Source organism: Entelurus aequoreus, linkage group LG11 (genome assembly GCF_033978785.1).
Source record: "Entelurus aequoreus isolate RoL-2023_Sb linkage group LG11, RoL_Eaeq_v1.1, whole genome shotgun sequence".
Taxonomy (NCBI): domain Eukaryota; kingdom Metazoa; phylum Chordata; class Actinopteri; order Syngnathiformes; family Syngnathidae; genus Entelurus; species Entelurus aequoreus.
Window position 1 is genome coordinate 16,501,629 of NC_084741.1, and position 23,288 is coordinate 16,524,916.

The following is a 23,288-nucleotide window of genomic DNA, read 5'->3' on the forward strand; positions in this document are numbered from 1 at the left end:
GGCCAGCAGGAGACCATCCCGAGTGCACAGGCGAGCGGTCCACCCCGAGTCCCGACTCTGGACAGCCAGCACTTCATCCATGACCCTTGCGTACTTAGTCTTCTGAGAGCATACTATCACTGACAAGTAAAGTCAAATACATTACACGGTCAGTGGCGGTACCGGTAATGGACCTGGGACAGTGTCAACATGTGCACACTCCGGAAGTAAAGTAGGTACACAATAGACTCTTTATTAGATAATAAGTGTAATTATACTAAATGACTGATGTAAGTACTCGTTTCGAGACACAGCATTAGTGTGGTATGTGAAATGTACACTTCGTGACAAGAAGAGTTCAGTTAAAGTTAAAGTACCAATGATTGTCACATTGTGGGGAAATTTGTCCTCTGCATTTGATCCCATCCCCTTGTTCCACCCCCTGGGAGGTGAGGGGAGCAGTGGGGAGCACCCGGGAATCATTTTTGGTGATTTAACCCCCAATTCCGACCCTTGATGCCGAGTGCTAAGCAGGGAGGTAACGGCTCCCATTTTTTAGAGTCTTTGGTATGACTCGGCCGGGGTTTGAACTCACGGCCTACCGATCTCTGTGTGAACACTCTAACCCAGTGGTTCTTAACCTGGGTTCGATTGAACCCTAGGGGGAGCACCCGGGAATCATTTTTGGTGATTTAACCCCCAATTCCGACCCTTGATGCCGAGTGCTAAGCAGGGAGATAATGGCTCCCATTTTTTAGTCTTTGGTATGACTCGGCCGGAGTTTGAACTCACGGCCTACCGATCTCTGTGTGAACACTCTAACCCAGTGGTTCTTAACCTGGGTTCGATTGAACCCTAGGGGTTCGGTGAGTCGGGTTTAGGGGTTCGGCGGAGGTCAAGACACACCCGACTCATCGTGTAAATACAAACTTCTCCCTATCGGCTTTATGGATACGGCAACAGCTGACTGGTTTGTAGGTGTGTAATTTGTTGTGAGTTTATACACTGTGTTGGTTTTGTTCTTTGAACAAGGTGATGTTCATGCACGCTTCATTTTGTGCACCCGTAAAAAAACATGTTAACACTTTAGTATGGGGAACATATTCACCATTAATTACCGTATTTTTCGGAGTATAAGTCGCACCGGCCGAAAATGCAAAATAAAGAAGAAAAAAAACGTATATAAGTCGCACTGGAGTATAAGTCGCATTTTTGGGGGAAATGTATTTGATAAAACCCAACACCAAGAATAGACATTTGAAAGGCAATTTAAAATAAATAAAGAATAGAGAACAACAGGTTGAATAAGTGTACGTTATATGAGGCATAAATAACCAACTGAGAACGTGCCTGGTATGTTAACGTAACATATTATGGTAAGAGTCATTCAAATAACTATAACATATAGAACATGCTATACGTTTACCAATCTGTCACTCCTAATCGCTAAATCCCATGAAATCGTATACGTCTAGTCTCTTACGTGAATGAGATAAATAATATTGTTTGATATTTTACGCTAATGTGTTAATAATTTCACACATAAGTCGCTCCTGAGTATAAGTCTATGTCTAGTCTACAAACTATGAAAAAAACTGCGACTTATAGTCTGAAAAATACGGTAGTTGCTTATTAACATGCAAATTAGTAACATATTGGCTCTTAACTAGTCATTATTAAGTACTTATTAATGCCTTATTCCGCATGGCTTTATTATAACCCTAACCCTCTAACCCTGTGGTTCTTAAACTTGTTGGAGGTACCAAACCCCACCAGTTTCATATGTGCATTCACCGAACCCTTCTTTAGTGAAAAAAAAAATTCAAAAAATTCAAATTCAAGACAAAGTTATATGTTTTTGGTAACACTTTATTATGGGGAACATATTCTAAGTAACAAAGACTTAATTTAGAGTTATTTGGACACTAGGGGAACATATTCTAAGTAACAAAGACTTAATTTAGGGTTAGGGTCAGGGTTAGAGGGTTAGGGTTGAAATAAAGCCATGCCGAATAAGGCATTAATAAGTACTGAATAATGACTAGTTAAGAGCCAATATGTTACTAATTTGCATGTTAATAAGCAACTAATTAATGGTGAATATGTTCCCCATACTAAAGTGTTACCATGTTTTTATACTGGTGCACAAAATGAAGCGTGCATGAACATCACCTTGTTCAAACAACAAAACCAACACAGTACATAAACTCACAACAAATTACACACCTGCAAACCAGTCAGCTGTTGCCGTATCCGTAATACGCACATAGGGAGAAGTTTTTATTTACACGATGAGTCGGGTGTGTCTCGACCTCCGCCGAACCCCTGAGCCTGACTCACCGAACCCCTAGGGTTCCATCGAACCCAGGTTAAGAACCACTGCTCTAACCCTAACCCTAACCAAATAACTCTAAATTAAGTCTTTGTTACTTAGAATATGTTCCCCATACTAAAGTGTTACCAAAAACATATAACTTTGTCTTGAATTTGAGAAAAACCCAAAATTTTTTTTTTCACTAAAGAAGGGTTTGGTGAATGCGCATATGAAACTGGTGGTTAAGAACCACAAGGTTAAGAACCACTGGTCTAACCACTAGGCCGTTGAGTTGTAGCAGCAAAAAAACAACAGACTGCTCTGGCGTCAGATAACCTGACAGGCTGAGCAAAATTGTGCTCGATTGTTCGAAGTCCATCCAGCAGGGGGCGCTGTTACACACGCTTGCATTGACAGGCAGCGTCTAAAGGGCATCAGCCATTTTATCACCTCAGTCTGCACGTTGGTCTTCCATCTTTTGCTTGCACGGTTTATCGAAACAAAACATCTTCTCTAGAATAATGCGACATCTGTACATCCCCAAAAATTGCTCTTCCCAAACTCAGATAGGTCAAACAAAGGTCTTGTTTTTCCGTCCTATTTTATTGGTTGTCACTGCACATGTTGAGATTGACACATGTCAATAAAGATTTGTTACATGGATATCTATTGCACCAGATATATGAGCTTTAAAAATAATGGTATTATTAATATATCATTCATGGCTATAATATAGTTGGACTTCTGACAGGTTGTCAGGACACACCATGTACAGCACTCTAGACCGCAGAAACGACACGACAACGTGGGGGTCCGCCTTAACGGATTCCTGAAGGCAACACACCCGCTTTCTGCGAACAAAGACGGCGGGCCGGAGGCGAGCGTAAGGACTTTCCGATAAGGCGGTTGCTTGAAGACCCACTTTGGACCGAAGAAAATCCAAATGTTTGTATTCAACTCACATGCAGGTCTTGACTTTCTGGTTGCTCGGTTGGGGAAAGACCCGGAACTGAGCTGTGACGCTCTGTAAATGTTAGGATGTCAAAAAGTACATGAAGTCCGTGGACAGGAAGGGACGTAGCAGCCCGAGTTTTGACACAGGTGGCAAAAGGGCGGTCGATACGAAGGGTTATTGGCTGCTGAAGTGTAGTGTGCATGCATTGTAGGCTCGGAAGTAAAATGTTGGCTCAACACAGCTTAGTCTTGGACATGTACTCGTTATTTGTATCCGCTCGCCCGCGTTGTCGCCTTGCAGAAAGCGAACCGATCTGCAACCAGCGACTAGCTGAGCTAGAAAGGCAACGTGGCCGTTCAGATCCTCACTGCTCATAAAATCGAATATGGAGCACAACGAGCTACAGTAGCTCCTAATTAGCTATTAATGACATGTGGGCCACAGTGGACAGCCCGACACCTCCAGATTTGTGTTAAGTTACTGAATGACAATGTCAGAGCTCTGGAGAACAAGCTAATCTGCTACATGGGTCAACGCCGAGCGAGACTCCAAATAGAGTTCTCCTGAATCCGCAGAATAAGTTTCAACTAAAACGGGAAGTTCGAGAGACGTTAAAATATGCTGAATGATTCCTTCATCAGTCAATTGTGAATGCAGCTGAACATCGTCTGACAAGTTATTGTGTATCACAGCTTCGAGACTCGGTTAGAAAACATCGGTATACATATCACAGTCTAGCTATGGCATTAAAAATCCAAAACCATCGAGACAAATCTTCACATAGAGAGGCAGCAATGGTAGAAATCAGCACTGGCAGCAATTAAATACAGAACATCTCAAATTGAAGTACAAGCTTTTTTTTTTTTTCTCCTTGCAAAAAAAAAATCGAAAATAAACATAACTTATGGTAATGTCTGCGTGGTTTGGCGGAAATGATCATGCGATACCTTGTTCACAACTTTACAGACCATCCATCCATTCATCCCAGACTTCCCTCTCCCCAGCCACTTCGTCCAGCTCCTCCCGGGGGACCCTGAGGCATTCCTAGGCCAGCTGGGAGACATAGTCTTCCCAACATGTCCTGGGTCTTCCCCATGGCCTCCTGCCGGTCGAACGCACCCGAAACGCCTCCATAGGGAGTTGTTCGGGTGGCATCCTGACCAGATGCCCGAACCACCTCATCTGGCTCCTCTCCATGTGGAGGAGCAGCGGCTTTACTCTGAGTTCCTCCCGGATGACAGAGCTTCTCACCCTATCTCTAAGGTAGAGCCCCGCCACCCGGTCGAGGAAGCTCATTTCGGCCGCTTGTACCCGTGATCTTGTCCTTTCGCTCATAACCCAAAGCTCATGACCATAGGTCAGACTTCCCTCTCCCTAGCCACTTCGTCCAGCTCCTCCCGGGGGACCCTGAGGCATTCCCAGGCCAGCTGGGAGACATAGTCTTCCCAACGTGTCCTGGGTCTTCCCCATGGCCTCCTACCGGTCGAACGCACCCGAAACGCCTCTATAGAGAGGCGTTCGGGTGGCATCCTGACCAGATGCCCGAACCACCTCATCTGGCTCCTCTCGATGTGGAGGCGCAGTGGCTTTAATTTGAGCTCCTCCCGGATGACAGCTTCTCACCCTATCTCTAAGGGAGAGCCCCGCCACCCGGTCGAGGAAGCTCATTTCGGCCGCTTGTCATAACCCAAAGCTCATGACCATAGGTGAGGATGGGAACGTAGATCGACCGGTAAATTGAGAGCTTTGCCCCTTCTACGCCACAACTTTATAGACCATCGGACGTAATTTGCTTAGTTCTGTTCTCTGACGTTCTATAAAGTATAAAACCCCTCTAACGGCATGGTTCTATTGAGGTTGATAGTGCCGTAGCTGGGTCCACCTCATCTTGTTGCCTCAGTGCCTACCCGAACTCGTCTTTGACATTTACCAAAGATTCTAAGGGCAGTTCTAATTTGCTGCTTTCTGGTCCAGCTAACCTTCCCAGAGGTGTCGCGGTTGACGTTTTTGACCTTTTTAGAAGGGAGGTCCGATGGCGGTGAGACGTGGAAGGCTAAAGCTGTGAACAAGGTGTAATGTCTGAAGGTAAAACGATGCGAGAAACTGCCTTGTCTGAGGAGGACGTGCTGAGACACAGTGATGGTCAGGAATGAGCTTTGGCTCATTCTCATACTTCCTGTCAAACCCAACCCAACCCAGAGTCCAACCGGGTGCGCAGTATTCTGCATTGACTGCAAAATTGTGCTTAGGAGTTGATGTCCCAGAAGTGTTAAGGCTTTGAAAATCTCAATACCAGACATGTTTTTTTTTTTTTTTTTTCAAACTACGAATGAGGTGGAAGGATGCAAGATGTAAGAGCGGTATTAAAGCTTTACATATCCACAAAGAAGCACAATCTAGTCAAAAGAGTTAAAGAAACGGTCGTAAAGAATTGGCCTGGTATTGGTGTTTCTTTTGCCCAACCCTTAGGATATGTTTAGCGTTTACAGTTAGAGAGGGAAGGTTCACAAAGTTCTTCATGCACTCTACCATAGTTTCAAGCTCTTTTTAGACCCAAATGGAAGTGACTTTGACTCTGTTTGATACTGATTTAGTTCATTTATTGACAATTGTTGTTAAACCCCAGACTTGAATGCTCTGTGAACCAAACCTCTCGTCTATTTACTGTCTTTAAGGGTATGTGGTTAGCATTAGCATTAGCATTAGCTGCAGTTAATGAAGCCAAAGGGTGGCCATGGCGAGCACGAGTGACAGCCCCAAGGTGGAGGCGAGGGAGGCGGCCAGGAGCCCGCCGTGGTTCACCAGCTTGAAGGAGATGACCTCCACCTTGAATCCGTCCTCGGTAGCCATGCAACGGAAGATGCCCTCCTTGAGGGGCGTGTCCATCGCTGGCCCAAGGACACAGAAGTCGCCCGAGAAAAGGCAGGGGTAGTTCTTGACGCAGTTGTCCTTCTCCCAGCGGTACGTGGCGAGGAAGGAGCGCACGGGACACGGCAGGAAGATGGAGGTGTTTGACTGTACCACCACTTCTCTTGGGGAGGTGCGGCGCAGCTTCAGGGCTGTTAAAGAAGGGACAGTTGAAGATAGTTTTGCCTTCTCGTTCATCCCGGTCATTGTGTTCTCAGGGTATTTGATCTATCCATTGCAACAGGACTGATCTAGATCTGACCAATCTTAGTCTAAGTCTATGGGCATGGACTGTTGAAGCCTGTGGAAATTTTTCCAAGACAAACTGAACAGCCCAGTTGCAATCGAATAAACGCACTGAGATGTTACTTGTTTTATATTTTCTACGGACATTCAAGAGTTATGGTAACATGTATATTTTAGTATTCTCTTTTTTAAACCACAATTGAAGTTTAAAGGCCGACTGAAACCCATTACTACCGACCACGTAGTCTGATAGTTTATATATCAATGATGAAATCTTAACATTGCAACACATGCCAATACTTTTATTTAACTGGCATTTAACTTTTAAAGTGCAATTTTAAATTTCCCGCGAAATATCCGGCTGAAAACGCCTCGGTATGATGACGTTTGCGTGTGACGTCACGGGTTGAAGCAGACATTTTGGAATAGCACGGTGGCCAGCTTAAGTCGTCTGTTTTCACCACATAATTCCACAATATTCTGGACATCTTTGTTGGTGAATCTTTTGCAATTTGTTTAATGGACAATGAAGACAGCAAAGATAAAAGCTGTAGGTGGGATCGGTGTATTAGCGGCTGGCTACAGCAACACAACCAGGAGGACTTTGAGTTGGATAGCAGACGCGCTATCCGATGCTAGCCGCCGACCGCACCGATGATCAGGTGAAGTCCTTCGTTGCGCCGTCGATCGCTGGAACGCAGGTGAGCACGGGTCGTGATGAGCAGATGAGGGCTGGCGTAGGTGGAGAGCTAATGTTTTTAGCATAGCCCTGTCGAGGTCCCGTAGCTAAGTTAGCTTCAATGGCGTCGTTAGGAACAGCATTGCTAGGATTCGCCAGGCTGGAAAGCATTAACCGTGTGGTTACAGGTCCAGGGTTTGGTTCGGTATCCGGTTCGGTGTCTCCTTGCAGTAGAAGTAATAGTAGTATTGTTGATCTTCTGTCTATCCTTCCAGTCAGGGGCATGTTTCTTCTGTTTCTATCCGCAGTTAAGCACAATGCTATCACGTTAGCTACGAAGCTAAAGAGCTTCACCGATGTATTGTCGTGGAGATAAAAGTCACTGTGAATGTCCATTTCGCGTTCTCGACTCTCATTTTCAAGAGGATATAGTTTCCGAGGTGGTTTAAAATACAAATCCGTGATCCACAATAGAAAAAGGAGAGAGTGTGGAATCCAATGAGCCAGCTTGTACCTAAGTTACGGTCAGAGCGAAAAAAGATACGTCCTGCACTGCACTCTAGTCCTTCACTCTCACGTTCCTCATCCACAAATCTTTCATCCTCGCTCAAATTAATGGGGTAATCGTCGCTTTCTCGGTCCGAATCGCTCTCGCTGCTGGTGTAAACAATGGGGAAATGTGAGGAGCCTTTCAACCTGCGACGTCACGCTACTTCCGGTACAGGCAAGGCTTTTTTTTATCAGCGACCAAAAGTTGCGAACTTTATCGTCGATGTTCCCTACTAAATCATTTCAGCAAAAATATGGCAATATCGCGAAATGATCACGTATGACACATAGAATGGATCTGCTATCCCCATTTAAATAAGAACAATTCATTTCAGTAGGCCTTTAAGTGCTTATGTGTGTTGCTTCTTCTTCAGCGCATTGGTCTGTTTTTTTAATCAAAGACACTTTTATAGCCCTGCTAAATTCCTGGCGTCCGGTGGAGATGTCTCCAGCCTCCGCATCTTCTCCAAGGACAAACAGTGCTTTGCTGTTGGAAGATCACCAATTTATATTGCAATGGTCTTTTGGTCAAAGATTACCCTTCAAATGTGTTTCTTTTCTTATTGATGTTGTCTGTTTTTTGCTAATATCACAATCATAAAGGGTGTGTTGTTCATTCTTCCCCCTTCCAGGATGAGACATTTTGCCCAAACCCTTCCTGTCCCTCTTCCTCTCATTTACCAAAAGCAATTTCCCCACAGGGAATACAAAAGTTATTCTGATTCTGATATAAGAATCTGGAAGTTCTCTTTGTCTCTCTTCTTCCTCTCCTTCTTTCTTTCTGTAGCAGCGTAAACTTTTCTCCTCTGTGCTCCTATGTTCATCCCAAAACAAATACTTGAAAGACCTTTGCTTTCTCCGTATATTTTTCTGTTGAATAGGAACAATTCTAAAACAGAACTCAAATCCAGTTTAACTTGCAATCAATAGTGGCCAGATTTTAAAGGTCATGTGGGATCAAAGCCCTTTGTAGGAGAACACATGCTCCCTTTGGAGTTCCAGCAGGGGTGACACATGTCGACTTAACCTACTCATTAGTTTTAATGAGGTTGATAGCAGCCTTTGCCTCATCGTGTCTGGTCCGCATAAGTTCTTCTTGCCTCGGTGCCTACCCAAACCAGTCCTTGACATTTACCAACGATTCTAAGGGCAGTTCTAAGTGGCTTCTCTCCGGTCTGGCTGACCTACCAAATGTGCTGTGGTTGCATAGTAGCTTTCTCATTACTTATCGCCTAAAAACAGAAACAACATTCTTTGCCTATAGCTGAATTATTTTCTGCAAATTTCTAAAGACTTCATTAATTGCTTCGCCTACTCTGAGCAGACTTTACAGGCATAGTGAAATTAATGTGCGGAATAAAAGATGTTTAGCAAATAGTGTCATTGCCACATAAATGCATTGTCTCTGTCGACCCCAGTGAGTTTAATGCATCATTATACAACAAGAGGACTAAACACCAATAAAATGTGATGTTACTCTGCACAATGCAGACATAAGGTCGTGGTCAAAAGTGTACATACACCAGTGTTTCCCACACATTCATTTATTTGTGGCGGCCCGCCACGAAAGAATTATGTCCGCCACAAATAAAAAATAAAACATTTTTTTTTGTTTTTTTGTCCTGTCCAGCTTCTCAGGCAAATCATATAGTTGATGTAGATGCCCATATAGGCTGATCAGATTTACATTACAAAAGAGAAGTGTAGGATACTTCTCTTGTTGCCTTATTTGTATTTGACCACTACTGTTTTCTGTTTATTTGTTACTGACTGTGGCAGGACACCTCTGCCTCTGTTTCACTTTATGTTGCTGGTAAATAATATGGTTGTAGTAGTAGGCTAAAGTTAAATTATTTAGTATGCACTAATTAAAGGGGCAGAGCTTTAAGAGACATTTTAGCTTTTATATTATATAAGATATATTTTTTGTAAGAACCACAATTAATAAATATATTTCAGTGAATAACTTATTGTTCAAATCTGTATATAAATATGTACATAAAGGGTTGTAATTATATTGTAAAATGGATGGATGGATGGATGGATGGATGTTTAAAACAAAACTGTTATTATTAATTAGTAAGTATACATTTTTTGAGCCTTTTTAGAGAAAATCATATCATTGTAGTAAATTATGCAAATTACTCGATGATGTCATGATGACCACGCCCATAGCCACGCCCACCGCCACGCCCCCACCGCCACAGGTATCTTGGCAGTTTATGGGAAACACTGTACACTTGTAAAGAACATAATGTCATGGCGGTCTTGAGTTTCCAATCATTTCTACAACTCTTTTTGTGATAGAGTGATTGGAGCCACAAAAAACATTCATGAAGTTTGGTTCTTTTATGAATTTATTATGAGTCTACTGAAAATGTGAGCAAATCTGCTGGGTCAAAAGTATACATATTAATAATATTTGCTTACATGTCCCTTGGCAAGTTTCACTGCAATAAGGCGTTTTTGGTAGCCATCCACAAGCTTCTGCTGGAATTTTTGACCACAAAATTGGTGCAGTTCAGCTAAATGTGTTGGTTTTCTGACATAAACTTGTTTCTTAAGCATTGTCCACACGTTTAGGTGAACACGTTTAGGTCAGGACTTTGGGAAGGCCATTCTAAAATCTTCATTCTAGCCTGATTTAGCCTGATTTGACGTGTGTTTGGGGTCATTGTCCTGTTGGAACACCCAACTGCGCCCAAGACCCAACCTCCGGGCTGATGATTTTAGCTTGTCCTGAAGAATTTGGAGGTATTCCTCCTTTTTCATTGTCCCATTTACTCTCTGTAAAGCACCAGTTCCATTGGCAGCAAAACAGGCCCAGAGCATAATACTACCACCCCCATGCTTGACGGTAGGCATGGTGTTCCTGGGATTAAAGGCCTCACCTTTTCTCCTCCAAACATATTGCTGGTTATTGTGGCCAAACAGCTCAATTTTTGTTACATCTGACCACAGAATTTTCCTCCAGAAGGTCGTATCTTTGTCCATGTGATGTCAAATGAAACAAAAAGTGAGCTGTTTGGCCACAATACCCAGCAATATATTTGGAGGAGAAAAGGTGAGGCCTTTAATCCCAGGAACACCACACCTACCGTCAAGCATGGTGGTGGTAGTATTATGCTCTGAGCCTGTTTTGCTGCCAATGGAACTGCTGCTTTACAGAGAGTAAATGGGACAATGAAAAAAGGAGGATTACCTCCAAATTCTTCAGGACAACCGAAAATCATCAGCCCGGAGTTTGGATCTTGGGCGCAGTTTGGTGTTCCAACAGGACAATGACCCCAAACACACCTCAAATCAGGCTAGAATGAAGGTTTTAGAATGGCCTTCCTAAAGTCCTGACCTAAATGTGTGGACAATGCTGAAGAAACAAGTCCATGTCAGACAACAAACAAATTTAGCTGAACTGCACCAGTTTTGTCAAGAGGAGTGGTCAAAAATTCAAGCAGAAGCTTGTGGATGGCTACCAAAAGCGCCTTATTGCAGTGAAACTTGCCAAGGGACATGTAAGCAAATATTAACATTGCTGTATGTATACTTTTGACCCAGCAGATTTGCTCACATTTTCAGTAGACCCATAATAAATTCATAAACGAACCAAACTTCATGAATGTTTTTTGTGACCAACAAGTATGTGCTCCAATCACTCCATCACAAAAAAAACAAGAGTTGTAGAAATTATTGGAAACTCAAGACAGCCATGACACTCTCAAATCCCTTCACTGGCTTCCTGTTCCACCCAGTATTGACTTCAAAGTCTCCCTACTAACCCACCAGGGCCTCCATGGAAATGCCCCCCCTCTAACTCAAAGAACTACTCACCCCCAAATCAATGGGAGACCGGGCTTTCTGCTCCGCCGCTCCCAGTCTGTGGAACACTCTCCCTGACCACCTGAGGGCACCACAGACTGTGGATGCTTTTAAAAAAGGCTTAAAAACCCTTCTTCTTTTTTTTTTTTAAAAAAAAGCCTTTTTTTAGATATACACTACCGTTCAAAAGTTTGGGGTCACATTGAAATGTCCTTATTTTTGAAGGAAAAGCACTGTACTTTTCAATGAAGATAACTTTAAACTAGTCTTAACTTTAAAGACATACACTCTATACATTGCTAATGTGGTAAATGACTATTCTAGCTGCAAATGTCTGGTTTTTGGTGCAATATCTACATAGGTGTATAGAGGCCCATTTCCAGAAACTATCACTCCAGTGTTCTAATGGTACAATGTGTTTGCTCATTGGCTCAGAAGGCTAATTGATGATTAGAAAACCCTTGTGCAATCATGTTCACACATCTGAAAACAGTTTAGCTCGTTACAGAAGCTACAAAACTGACTTTCCTTTGAGCAGATTGAGTTTCTGGAGCATCACATTTGTGGGGTCAATTAAACGCTCAAAATGGCCAGAAAAAGAGAACTTTCATCTGAAACTCCACAGTCTATTCTTGTTCTTAGAAATGAAGGCCATTCCACAAAATTGTTTGGGTGACCCCCAAACTTTTGAACGGTAGTGTATGCATACTAGTTTTAGCTATTTGGCTGTTCTAGTTTTTATTTGTATTTATTACCTTTTTAATTTTATTTTTTTTAATACACTGTAGCACTTTGAGGTTGTCTTGCTTGTGACGCCACAACTCATTACTATGACGGGAGTCCAGACAGGGCATGTGACCGCAGAGCTACGGGGCGTAGGGGTCATGTCAGAACCAGATGACATTAGGAGGGTGATGCTTGGTTACGGTTGGCTTTGGGGCTCTGAAGCTGGGTTAAGCCTCCATGTGAGAGAATATCCACCCGTGGGGTTTTTGGACTTGGCTCAATTAAGTGATACTGATCTCCTGGCTGTCGCTTTAATTAAGATACAGGGTGGCAGAGAGCAGATAAGGGCTCACCAGCAGCTTCCCCGCAAACCGACGAGTTGGATTGGTCCAGATTCTGAACGAGTGTCCTGTTAGGAGAGAAGAAATGACAAGTCACTCCTAAGCGCCCCTTCGGAAATGAATTAGGAGCCGGGAAGTGTACTCCAGCTATAAAACAAAGTATTATGCACACTTGTTCCAGAAGAGTACACTCTAAAAGTGCTGCCTGTCCATGTTAGACAAGGTCAACAGCTACTGAACACACGCCTATCCTCTTTAAGGGAAACAAAAAACAGGTTTACTGTTTAGTAAGCGAAAACGTTTTATGACCCTGGCTATTGGACATTAAAAATGGATGAGGTGAACTACAGCTGCTGTTTGTTCGGTAGCACCACCTAGTCCTGGTGTGATAGCATACCCAGTCGTGACGTTGTAGCCGGCCGGGATGGCGATGCACCGCCTCCTGTTCTTGTCCCACCCGCAATACGGGTCCCTGGAGAGGATGCACTCCCTGCATGTGTCGCCATAGCGACCGCAGTCGGCCAGTGGCAGCCGCTGGACCTCCATCGCCGTGGCAACGTACAAGTGTCCCTAGGGCATAACGGCAGACGAGCCAGTCACCAAAAGAGCTGCGTTTCCAGAGCTGACCTAATAAAAGGGTTGTCAAATCTATAATTGCATACTTAATAAACCTCATCAGTCTCCGGGAGCACATCAATTATTGATAGGCAATATAGGACATTTCTATCAATACTCTGCATACCTTTTGCGGGTCAATGGCCATGTTCAGGACGGGCCCCTCGTTACGAAACATGGAGTACTGAGAGATGATGAAGACACCCTCGCTGCTGTGAAGAACTTTGTGGACTTTTCCTTGTTCTGTTGGGAAATACAGAGTAGACTGAAGAGACAATAGTCCGGACTCTGATCGACTAACATTCCAATTAGGTACTAAATAATGCGTGCAAAGTATGAAGTACTAAAACCCAAAAGCAGTGAAGTGGTCACGTTGTGTAAATGGTAAAAAAAAAAACAGAATATAATGATTTGCAAATCCTTTTCAACTTATATTCAATTGAATAGACTGCAAAGACAAGATATTTAACGTTAGAACTGGAAAACGTCGTTATTTTTTGCAGATATCAACTCATTTGTTTCAAAAAAGCTGGCACGAAAGGCAAAAAAAGACTGAGAAAGTTGAGGAATGCTCATCAAACACTTGTTTGGAACACCCCACAGGTGAACGGGCTAATTGGGAACAGGTGGGTGCCATGATTGGGTATAAAAGCAGCTTCCGTGAAATGCTCAGTCGTTCACAAACAAGGACGGGGCGAGGGTCACCACTTTGTCAACAAATGCCTGAGCAAATTGTTTAGGAACAACATTTATCAACCAGCTATTGCAAGGAATTTAGGGATTCCACCATCTACGCTCCGTAATATCATCAAAAGGTTCAGAGAATCTGGGGAAATCACTGCACGTAAGCCATGATATTATGGACCTCAGATCCCTCAGGCGGTACTGCATCAAAAAGCGACATCAGTGTGTAAAGGATATCACCACATGGGCTCAGGAACACTTCAGAAACCCACTGTCAGTAACTACAGTTGGTCGCTTCATGTGTAAGTGCAAGTTAAAACTCTACTATGCAAAGCCAAAGCCATTTATCAACAACGCCCAGAAACGCCGCCGGCTTCGCTTGGGCCCGAGCTCATCTAAGATGGACTGATGCAAAGTGGGAAAGTGTTCTGTGGTCTGACGGGTCCACATTTCAAATGGTTTTTGGAAACTGTGGACGTCGTGTCCTCCGGAACAAAGAGGAAAAGAACCATCCGGATTGTTCTAGGTGCAAAGTGTAAAAGCCAGCATCTGTGATGGTATGGGGGTGTATTAGTGCCCAAGACATGGGTAACTTACACATCTGTGAAGGCGCCATTAATGCTGAAAGGTACATACAGGTTTTGGAGCAACATATGTTGCCATCCAAGCAACGTTATCATGGACGCCCCTGCTTATTTGCTGTTGAACAACTTAAGCTGTACATCAAGCAAGAATGGGAAAGAATTCCACCTGAAAAGCTTCAAATTTTGGTCTCCTCAGTTCCCAAACGTTTACTGAGTGTAGTTAAAAGGAAAGGCCCTGCATGTGCTACCACCTGACACTATGGAGACACCGTTTCACTGCACATTTATGGCATCATGCACCAACTTGCGGCAAGAACTGTAATGGTGGGCTGGAACGATGCAGAGGCAAAACAAAAGAATGTTGCAAAAGGTTTTTCGAGAGACAGTGTATTGATATTGTACCTAATGCTGTGAGGATGAAACAAAGATGGCAATGTTGTGGCAACATGAATATTCTTGTCTAACAATTGTAGTCTAAGTAACTTTATTCATCTGATTAATGCTCTCATACTTCTCTAACTGCATTGGCCTGTGCTTTTGTCAAAGAGAAGACACTTTTATAGCTCTGCTAAATTCCTGGAGGAGACGTCTCTAAGCACCACACCTTCTCAGAGCATGAGACTAAAACTGTTGTGAGGTTGGGAGATCCGTTTTGGAGCATTCACACTATTTTATACATCAACATTCTTTAATTAATTGAATTAATTAATACATTAATTAAATAATTTAATCTTCAACTTCAACTTATTGTTATTTTTCTCCAGATTTTGGCGCACTCTACCTTCCACGTTGTTCACCCGATTCAAAGCGTTCCAACTTCAAACTGTACAGCATATTCGGGAGTCGCGGGCTTTCCCTTGACAAATTCCAAAAATTCCCAGATTTCCCAGAATTCCAGGTTTTCCCGGGACATTTTTCCCATTCAAAATGAATTGGCCATTTTTCAAACTTTCACCATTTTCAACATTTTTCAACCTATTCAAACCATTCCACCTTCAACACATTCCACCATTTTGGAAATTCAAACCTTTTCCCAAGTTAAAAAAACTTCCAGGATTCTCCAGAATTCCTGGTTTCCAAAGCCCTATTTCCACCCTTTTTTCTGGCGACTACTCCTTCAACATGTTGAATTTCTCAATTCAACATGTTACTACTTCAACATTTCTTGACCGATTTGAAAAAATTTCAACACCAACCATTTCAACTCATTCAGACCATTCAAGTTTTTTACCATTTTACCAAAATTCCGCTTTTTTTTTTGCATTTTCCCCATTCAAAATGAGTCGGCCATTTTTCAAACTTTCACCATTTTCCACATTTTTCAACCGATTCAAACCATTCCACCTTCAACACATTCCACCATTCGGGAAATTTAGACTACCTTTTTTTTCAAGTTAAAAAAAATTCCAGGATTCTCCAGAATTCCTGGTTTCCAAAGCCCTATTTCCACCCTTTTTTCTGGCGACTACTCCTTCCACATTTTTCAACGCATTTCAACCCTTCCACCGACAAAACATTCCTCTTAATCGGGACAAAAAACTAAGTTGTTTTTTTTAACTGGAAACATTACCGGTTTACCGAAATTCCAGGAATTCCGTAATGCAATTCCTCAATTCAACATGTTACTACTTCAACATTTCGTGACCGATTTGAAAAAATTTCAACACCAACCATTTCAACTCATTCAGACCATTCAAGTTTTTTACCATTTCACCAAAATTCCGCTTTTTTTTTTGCATTTTCCCCATTCAAAATGAGTTGGCCATTTTTCAAACTTTCACCATTTTCCACATTTTTCAACCGATTCAAACCATTCCACCTTCAACACATTCCACCATTCGGGAAATTTAGACTACCTTTTTTTTCAAGTTAAAAAAATTTCCAGGATTCTCCAGAATTCCTGGTTTCCAAAGCCCTATTTCCACCCTTTTTTCTGGCGACTACTCCTTCCACATTTTTCAACGCATTTCAACCCTTCCACCGACAAAACATTCCTCTTAATCTGGACAAAAAAACTAAGTTTTTTTTTTAACTGGAAACATTACCGGTTTACCGAAATTCCAGGAATTCCGTAATACAATTTTTTAATTCAACATGTTACTACTTCAACATTTCTTGACCGATTTGAAAAAATTTCAACACCAACCATTTCAACTCATTCAGACCATTCAAGTTTTTTTACCATTTTACCAAAATTCCGCTTTTTTTTTGCATTTTCCCCATTCAAAATGAGTTGGCCATTTTTCAAACTTTCACCATTTTCCACATTTTTCAACCGATTCAAACCATTCCACCTTCAACACATTCCAACATTCGGGAAATTTAGACTACCTTTTTTTTCAAGTTAAAAAAAATTCCAGGATTTTCCAGAATTCCTGGTTTCCAAAGACCTATTTACACCCTTTTTTTCTGGCGACTACTCCTTCCACATTTTTCAACGCATTTCAACCCTTCCACCGACAAAACATTCCTCTTAATCTGGACAAAAAAACTAAGTTTTTTTTTTAACTGGAAACATTACCGGTTTACCGAAATTCCAGGAATTCCGTAATACAATTTTTTAATTCAACATGTTACTACTTCAACATTTCTTGACCGATTTGAAAAAATTTCAACACCAACCATTTCAACTCATTCAGACCATTCAAGTTTTTTTACTATTTTACCAAAATTCCGCTTTTTTTTTGCATTTTCCCCATTCAAAATGAGTTGGCCATTTTTCAAACTTTCACCATTTTCCACATTTTTCAACCGATTCAAACCATTCCACCTTCAACACATTCCACCATTTGGGAAATTTAGACTACCTTTTTTTTCAAGTTAAAAAAAATTCCAGGATTCTCCAGAATTCCTGGTTTCCAAAGCCCTATTTACACCCTTTTTTCTGGCGACTACTCCTTCCACATTTTTCAACGCATTTCAACCCTTCCACCGACAAAACATTCTTCTTAATCGGGACAAAAAACTAAGTTTTTTTTTTTAACTGGAAACATTACCGGTTTACCGAAATTCCAGGAATTCCGTAATACAATTTCTCAATTCAACATGTTACTACTTCAACATTTCTTGACCGATTTGAAAAATGTCAACACCAACCATTTCAACTCATTCAGACCATTCAAGTTTTTTACAATTTTACCAAAATTCCGCTTTTCCCCAAATTCCAATTTTTCTGAAATTTCCATTGAAATCAATGGGACATTCTTCAAAGTTCCACAATTCCCACATTTTTCATTTGATTTCAACTGTTCCAACTTCAAAATATTCAGCCTTTTCAGGAATTGTGTGCTCTACTTCAACAATTAAAAAAAAAAATTCCCGGATTTCCCATAATTCCTTTTTTTTTGTGCATTTTCCCCATTCAAAATGAATTGGCCATTTTTCAAACTTTCACCATTTTCCACATTTTTCAACCGGTTCAAACCATTCCACCTTCAACACATTCCACCACTCGGGAAATTTAGACTACCTTTTTTTTTTAAGTTAAAAAAATTTCCAGGATTCTACAGAATTCCTGGTTTTCCAAAGCCCTATTTCCACCCTTTTTTCTGGCGACTACTCCTCCCACATTTTTCAACGCATTTCAACCCTTCCCCCGTCAAAACATTCCTCTTAATCAGGACAAAAAACTAAGTTTTTTTTTAACTGGAAAATTTACTGGTTTTCCCGAAATTCCTCAATTAAAAACTGTTACTAATTCAACATTTCTTGACCGATTTAAACAATTCCAACACCAACCAATTCAGCTAATTCAGAACATTCATGCTCCTAATAATTTTTTTAAAAATCCCGCTTTTCCCAAAATTCCCAAATTTCCAGGAAGTTCCCATTGAAATGAATGGGACATTTTTCCAAGTTGCACAACTCCCACATTTTTAAACCGATTCAAACCATTCCACCGTCAACATATTCCACCATTTGGGAAATTTAAACTACCTTTTTTCCCAAGTTAAAAAAACTTCCAGGATTCTCCAGAATTCCTGGTTTTCCAAAGCCCTATTTCCACCCTTTTTTCTAGCGACTACTCCTCCCACATTTTTCAACGCATTTCAACCCTTCCACCGTCAAAACATTCCTCTTAATCAGGACAAAAAAACTAAGTTGTTTTTTTAACTGGAATAATCATCGGTTTTCCCGAAATTCCAGGAATTCCGTAATTCAATTTCTCAATTCAACATGTTACTACTTCAACATTTCTTGACCGATTTGAAAAATGTCAACACCAACCATTTCAACTCATTCAGACCATTCAAGTTTTTTACAATTTTACCAAAATTCCGCTTTTCCCCAAATTCCCAATTTTTCTGAAATTTCCATTGAAATCAATGGGACATTCTTCAAAGTTCCACAATTCCCACATTTTTCATCTGATTCAAACTGTTCCAACTTCAAAATATTCAGCCTGTTCAGGAATTGTGTGCTGTACTTCAACAATTCTAAAAAAAATTCCCGGATTTCCCATAACTCCTTTTTTTTTTTGCATTTTCCCCATTCAAAATGAATTGGCCATTTTTCAAACTTTCACCATTTTCCACATTTTTCAACCGATTCAAACCATTCCACCGTCAACACATTCCACCATTCGGGAAATTTAGACAACCTTTTTTTTCAAGTTAAAAAAAATTCCAGGATTCTCCAGAATTCCTGGTTTTCCAAAGCCCTATTTACACCCTTTTTTCTGGCGACTACTCCTCCCACTCTTTGCAACGCATTTCAACCCTTCCCCCGTCAAAACATTCCTCTTAATCAGGATAAAAAACTAAGTTGTTTTTTTAACTGGAAAAATTACCGGTTTTCCCGAAATTCCTCAATTAAAAACTGTTACTAATTCAACATTTCTTGACCTATTTAAACAATTCCAACACCAACCAATTCAGCTTATTCAGGACATTCATGCTTCTAATCATTTTCAAAAAAAATCCTGCTTTCCCCAAAATTCCCAAATTTCCAGGAAGTTCCCCTTGAAATGAATGGGACATTTTTCCAAGTTGCACAATTCCCACATTTTTCATCTGATTCAAACTGTTCCAACTTCAAAATATTCAGCCTGTTCAGGAATTGTGTGCTGTACTTCAACAATTCTAAAAAAAATTCCCGGATTTCCCATAATTCTTTTTTTTTTTGCATTTTCCCCATTCAAAATGAATTGGCCATTTTTCAAACTTTCACCATTTTCCACATTTTTCAACCGATTCAAACCATTCCACCGTCAACACATTCCACCATTCGGGAAATTTAGACAACCTTTTTTCAAGTTAAAAAAAATTCCAGGATTCTCCAGAATTCCTGGTTTTCCAAAGCCCTATTTACACCCTTTTTTCTGGCGACTACTCCTCCCACATTTTGCAACGCATTTCAACCCTTCCACCGTCAAAACATTCCTCTTAATCAGGATAAAAAACTAAGTTGTTTTTTTAACTGGAAAAATTACCGGTTTTCCCGAAATTTCTCAATTAAAACTGTTACTAATTCAACATTTCTTGACCTATTTAAACAATTCCAACACCAACCAATTCAGCTTAATCAGGACATTCATGCTTCAAATCATTTTCAAAAAAAATCCCACTTTCCCCAAAATTCCCAAATTTCCAGGATGTTCCCCTTGAAATGAATGGGACATTTTTCCAAGTTGCACAATTCCCACATTTTTCATCTGATTGAAACTGTTCCAACTTCAAAAGAATCAGCCTGTTCAGGAATTGTGTGCTCTACTTCAACAATTCTAAAAAAAATTCCCGGATTTCCCATAATTCCTTTTTTTTTTGCATTTTCCCCATTCAAAATGAATTGGCCATTTTTCAAACTTTCACCATTTTCCACATTTTTCAACCGATTCAAACCATTCCACCATCAACACATTCCACTATTCGGGAAATTTAGACAACTTTTTTTTTCAAGTTAAAAAAAATTCCAGGATTCTCCAGAATTCCTGGTTTTCCAAAGCCCTATTTCCACCCTTTTTTCTGGCGACTACTCCTCCCACATTTTTCAACGCATTTCAACCCTTCCCCCGTCAAAACATTCCTCTTAATCAGGACAAAAAACTAAGTTTTTTTTTTAACTGGAAAAATTACTGGTTTTCCCGAAATTCCTCAATTAAAAACTGTTACTAATTCAAAATTTCTTGACCGATGTAAACAATTCCAACACCAACCAATTCAGCTAATTCAGAACATTCATGCTCCTAATAATTTTTTTTAAATCCCGCTTTTCCCAAAATTCCCAAATTTCCAGGAAGTTCCCATTGAAATGAATGGGACAATTTTTCCAAGTTGCACAACTCCCACATTTTTAAACCGATTCAAACCATTCCACCGTCAACATATTCCACCATTTGGGAAATTTAAACTACATTTTTTCCCAAGTTAAAAAAACTTCCAGGATTCTCCAGAATTCCTGGTTTTCCAAAGCCCTATTTCCACCCTTTTTTCTAGCGACTACTCCTCCCACATTTTTCAACGCATTTCAACCCTTCCACCGTCAAAACATTCCTCTTAATCAGGACAAAAAACGAAGTTGTTTTTTTAACTGGAATAATCATCGGTTTTCCCGAAATTCCAGGAATTCCGTAATTCAATTTCTCAATTCAACATGTTACTACTTCAACATTTCTTGACCGATTTGAAAAATGTCAACACCAACCATTTCAACTCATTCAGACCATTCAAGTTTTTTTTACAATTTTACCAAAATTCAGCTTTTCCCCAAATTCCCAATTTTTCTGAAATTTCCATTGAAATCAATGGGACATTCTTCAAAGTTCCACAATTCCCACATTTTTCATCTGATTCAAACTGTTCCAACTTCAAAATATTCAGCCTGTTCAGGAATTGTGTGCTGTACATCAACAATTCTAAAAAAAATTCCCGGATTTCCCATAATTCCTTTTTTTTTTGCATTTTCCCCATTCAAAATGAATTGGCCATTTTTCAAACTTTCACCATTTTCCACATTTTTCAACCGATTCAAACCATTCCACCGTCAACACATTCCACCATTCGGGAAATTTAGACAACCTTTTTTTTTCAAGTTAAAAAAAATTCCAGGATTCTCCAGAATTCCTGGTTTTCCAATGCCCTATTTACACCCTTTTTTCTGGCGACTACTCCTCCCGAATTTTGCAACGCATTTCAACCCTTCCCCCGTCAAAACATTCCTCTTAATCAGGATAAAAAACTAAGTTGTTTTTTTAACTGGAAAAATTACCGGTTTTCCCGAAATTCCTCAATTAAAACTGTTACTAATTCAACATTTCTTGACCTATTTAAACAATTCCAACACCAACCAATTCAGCTTAATCAGGACATTCATGCTTCTAATCATTTTCAAAAAAAATCCCGCTTTCCCCAAAATTCCCAAATTTCCAGGAAGTTCCCCTTGAAATGAATGGGACATTTTTCCAAGTTGCACAATTCCCACATTTTTCATCTGATTCAAACTGTTCCAACTTCAAAAGAATCAGCCTGTTCAGGAATTGTGTGCTGTACTTCAACAATTCTAAAAAAAATTCCCGGATTTCCCATAATTCCTTTTTTTTTTGCATTTTCCCCATTCAAAATGAATTGGCCATTTTTCAAACTTTCACCATTTTCCACATTTTTCAACCGATTCAAACCATTCCACCGTCAACACATTCCACCATTCGGGAAATTTAGACAACCTTTTTTTTCAAGTTAAAAAAAATTCCAGGATTCTCCAGAATTCCTGGTTTTCCAAAGCCCTATTTACACCCTTTTTTCTGGCGACTACTCCTCCCACTCTTTGCAACGCATTTCAACCCTTCCCCCGTCAAAACATTCCTCTTAATCAGGATAAATAACTAAGTTGTTTTTTTAACTGGAAAAATTACCGGTTTTCCCGAAATTCCTCAATTAAAACTGTTACTAATTCAACATTTCTTGACCTATTTAAACAATTCCAACACCAACCAATTCAGCTTATTCAGGACATTCATGCTTCTAATCATTTTTTTAAAAAATCCCGCTTTCCCCAAAATTCCCAAATTTCCAGGAAGTTCCCCTTGAAATGAATGGGACATTTTTCCAAGTTGCACAATTCCCACATTTTTCAACCTATTCAAACCATTCAACCTTAAACAAATTCCACCATTCTGGAAATTCAAACTAGCCTTTTTCCAAGTTCAAAAAAATGCCATATTTTCCCGAAATTCCCTAATTTTGCTACTTCAACATTTCTTGCCCGATTTAAACAATTCCAACACCAACCAATTCAGCTCATTCAGGACATTCATCCTCCTAATCATTTTCAAAAAAATCCCGCTTTTCCCCAAATTTCCAGGAAGTTCCCATTGAAATGAATGGGACATTTTTCCAAGTTGCACAATTCCCACATTTTTCAACCTATTCAAACCATTCCAACATCGACACATTCCACTCATCCTGGACATTCAAACTAACATTTTCCCGAGTTCCAAAACCAAATTTCCGGTTTCCCTGGAAATTCAAAATCTTCAACATTCCAACCATTCCAGCGTTTAAACGATTTCAACATTTAAACCATTTCTACATTCATCCTACATTCCATGAGCATTTCAGTTCAGCGTCAGCTCTTCAACATTCCAACATTCAAACTATTCTTACATTCATACTACATTCTGTCAGCATTTCACTTCCACTTCAGCATTGGAACATTCACACACAATTCCTTCAGGCATTGCCTCTTCTAGTTTATATTGTATTGGTCTTTTGGTCAAAGGTTACTCTTCATGGGTTTTTTTTGTGATTAATACCGCCTTAGCCAATGTTTAATCAAGACATTCCTGTTTTATCTAATACTACGATCATATAAAGTGTGTTTTCGCGCATACTCCTCCCTCTCCTCCCCCCTGCTGAGGATGTTTCGCCGCAACCCCTCCTCCTCCTCCTCTCATTCC

The 23,288-nt window shown here is 40.5% G+C and overlaps 1 protein-coding gene across 2 annotated transcripts in view; it reads right to left on the reverse strand.

Moving 5' to 3' along the window:
* Window positions 1-2,060: 2,060 nt before the first annotated feature.
* si:ch211-113g11.6 (uncharacterized protein LOC559008 homolog) overlaps window positions 2,061-23,288 on the reverse strand; it is a 60,627-nt gene continuing 39,399 nt past the window's right edge. The window contains exons 12-15 of one of the 2 annotated variants that reach the window (XM_062062618.1): window positions 13,255-13,370; window positions 12,910-13,082; window positions 12,525-12,580; window positions 2,061-6,307 (exon numbers count right to left, since the gene is read on the reverse strand). In XM_062062618.1, coding sequence (XP_061918602.1) covers window positions 5,961-6,307; window positions 12,525-12,580; window positions 12,910-13,082; window positions 13,255-13,370 — 692 coding nt within the window. In that variant the 3' untranslated portion in view covers window positions 2,061-5,960. The remainder of the gene's footprint in view (window positions 6,308-12,524; window positions 12,581-12,909; window positions 13,083-13,254; window positions 13,371-23,288) is intronic. The other variant, XM_062062617.1, reaches the window with a different exon arrangement.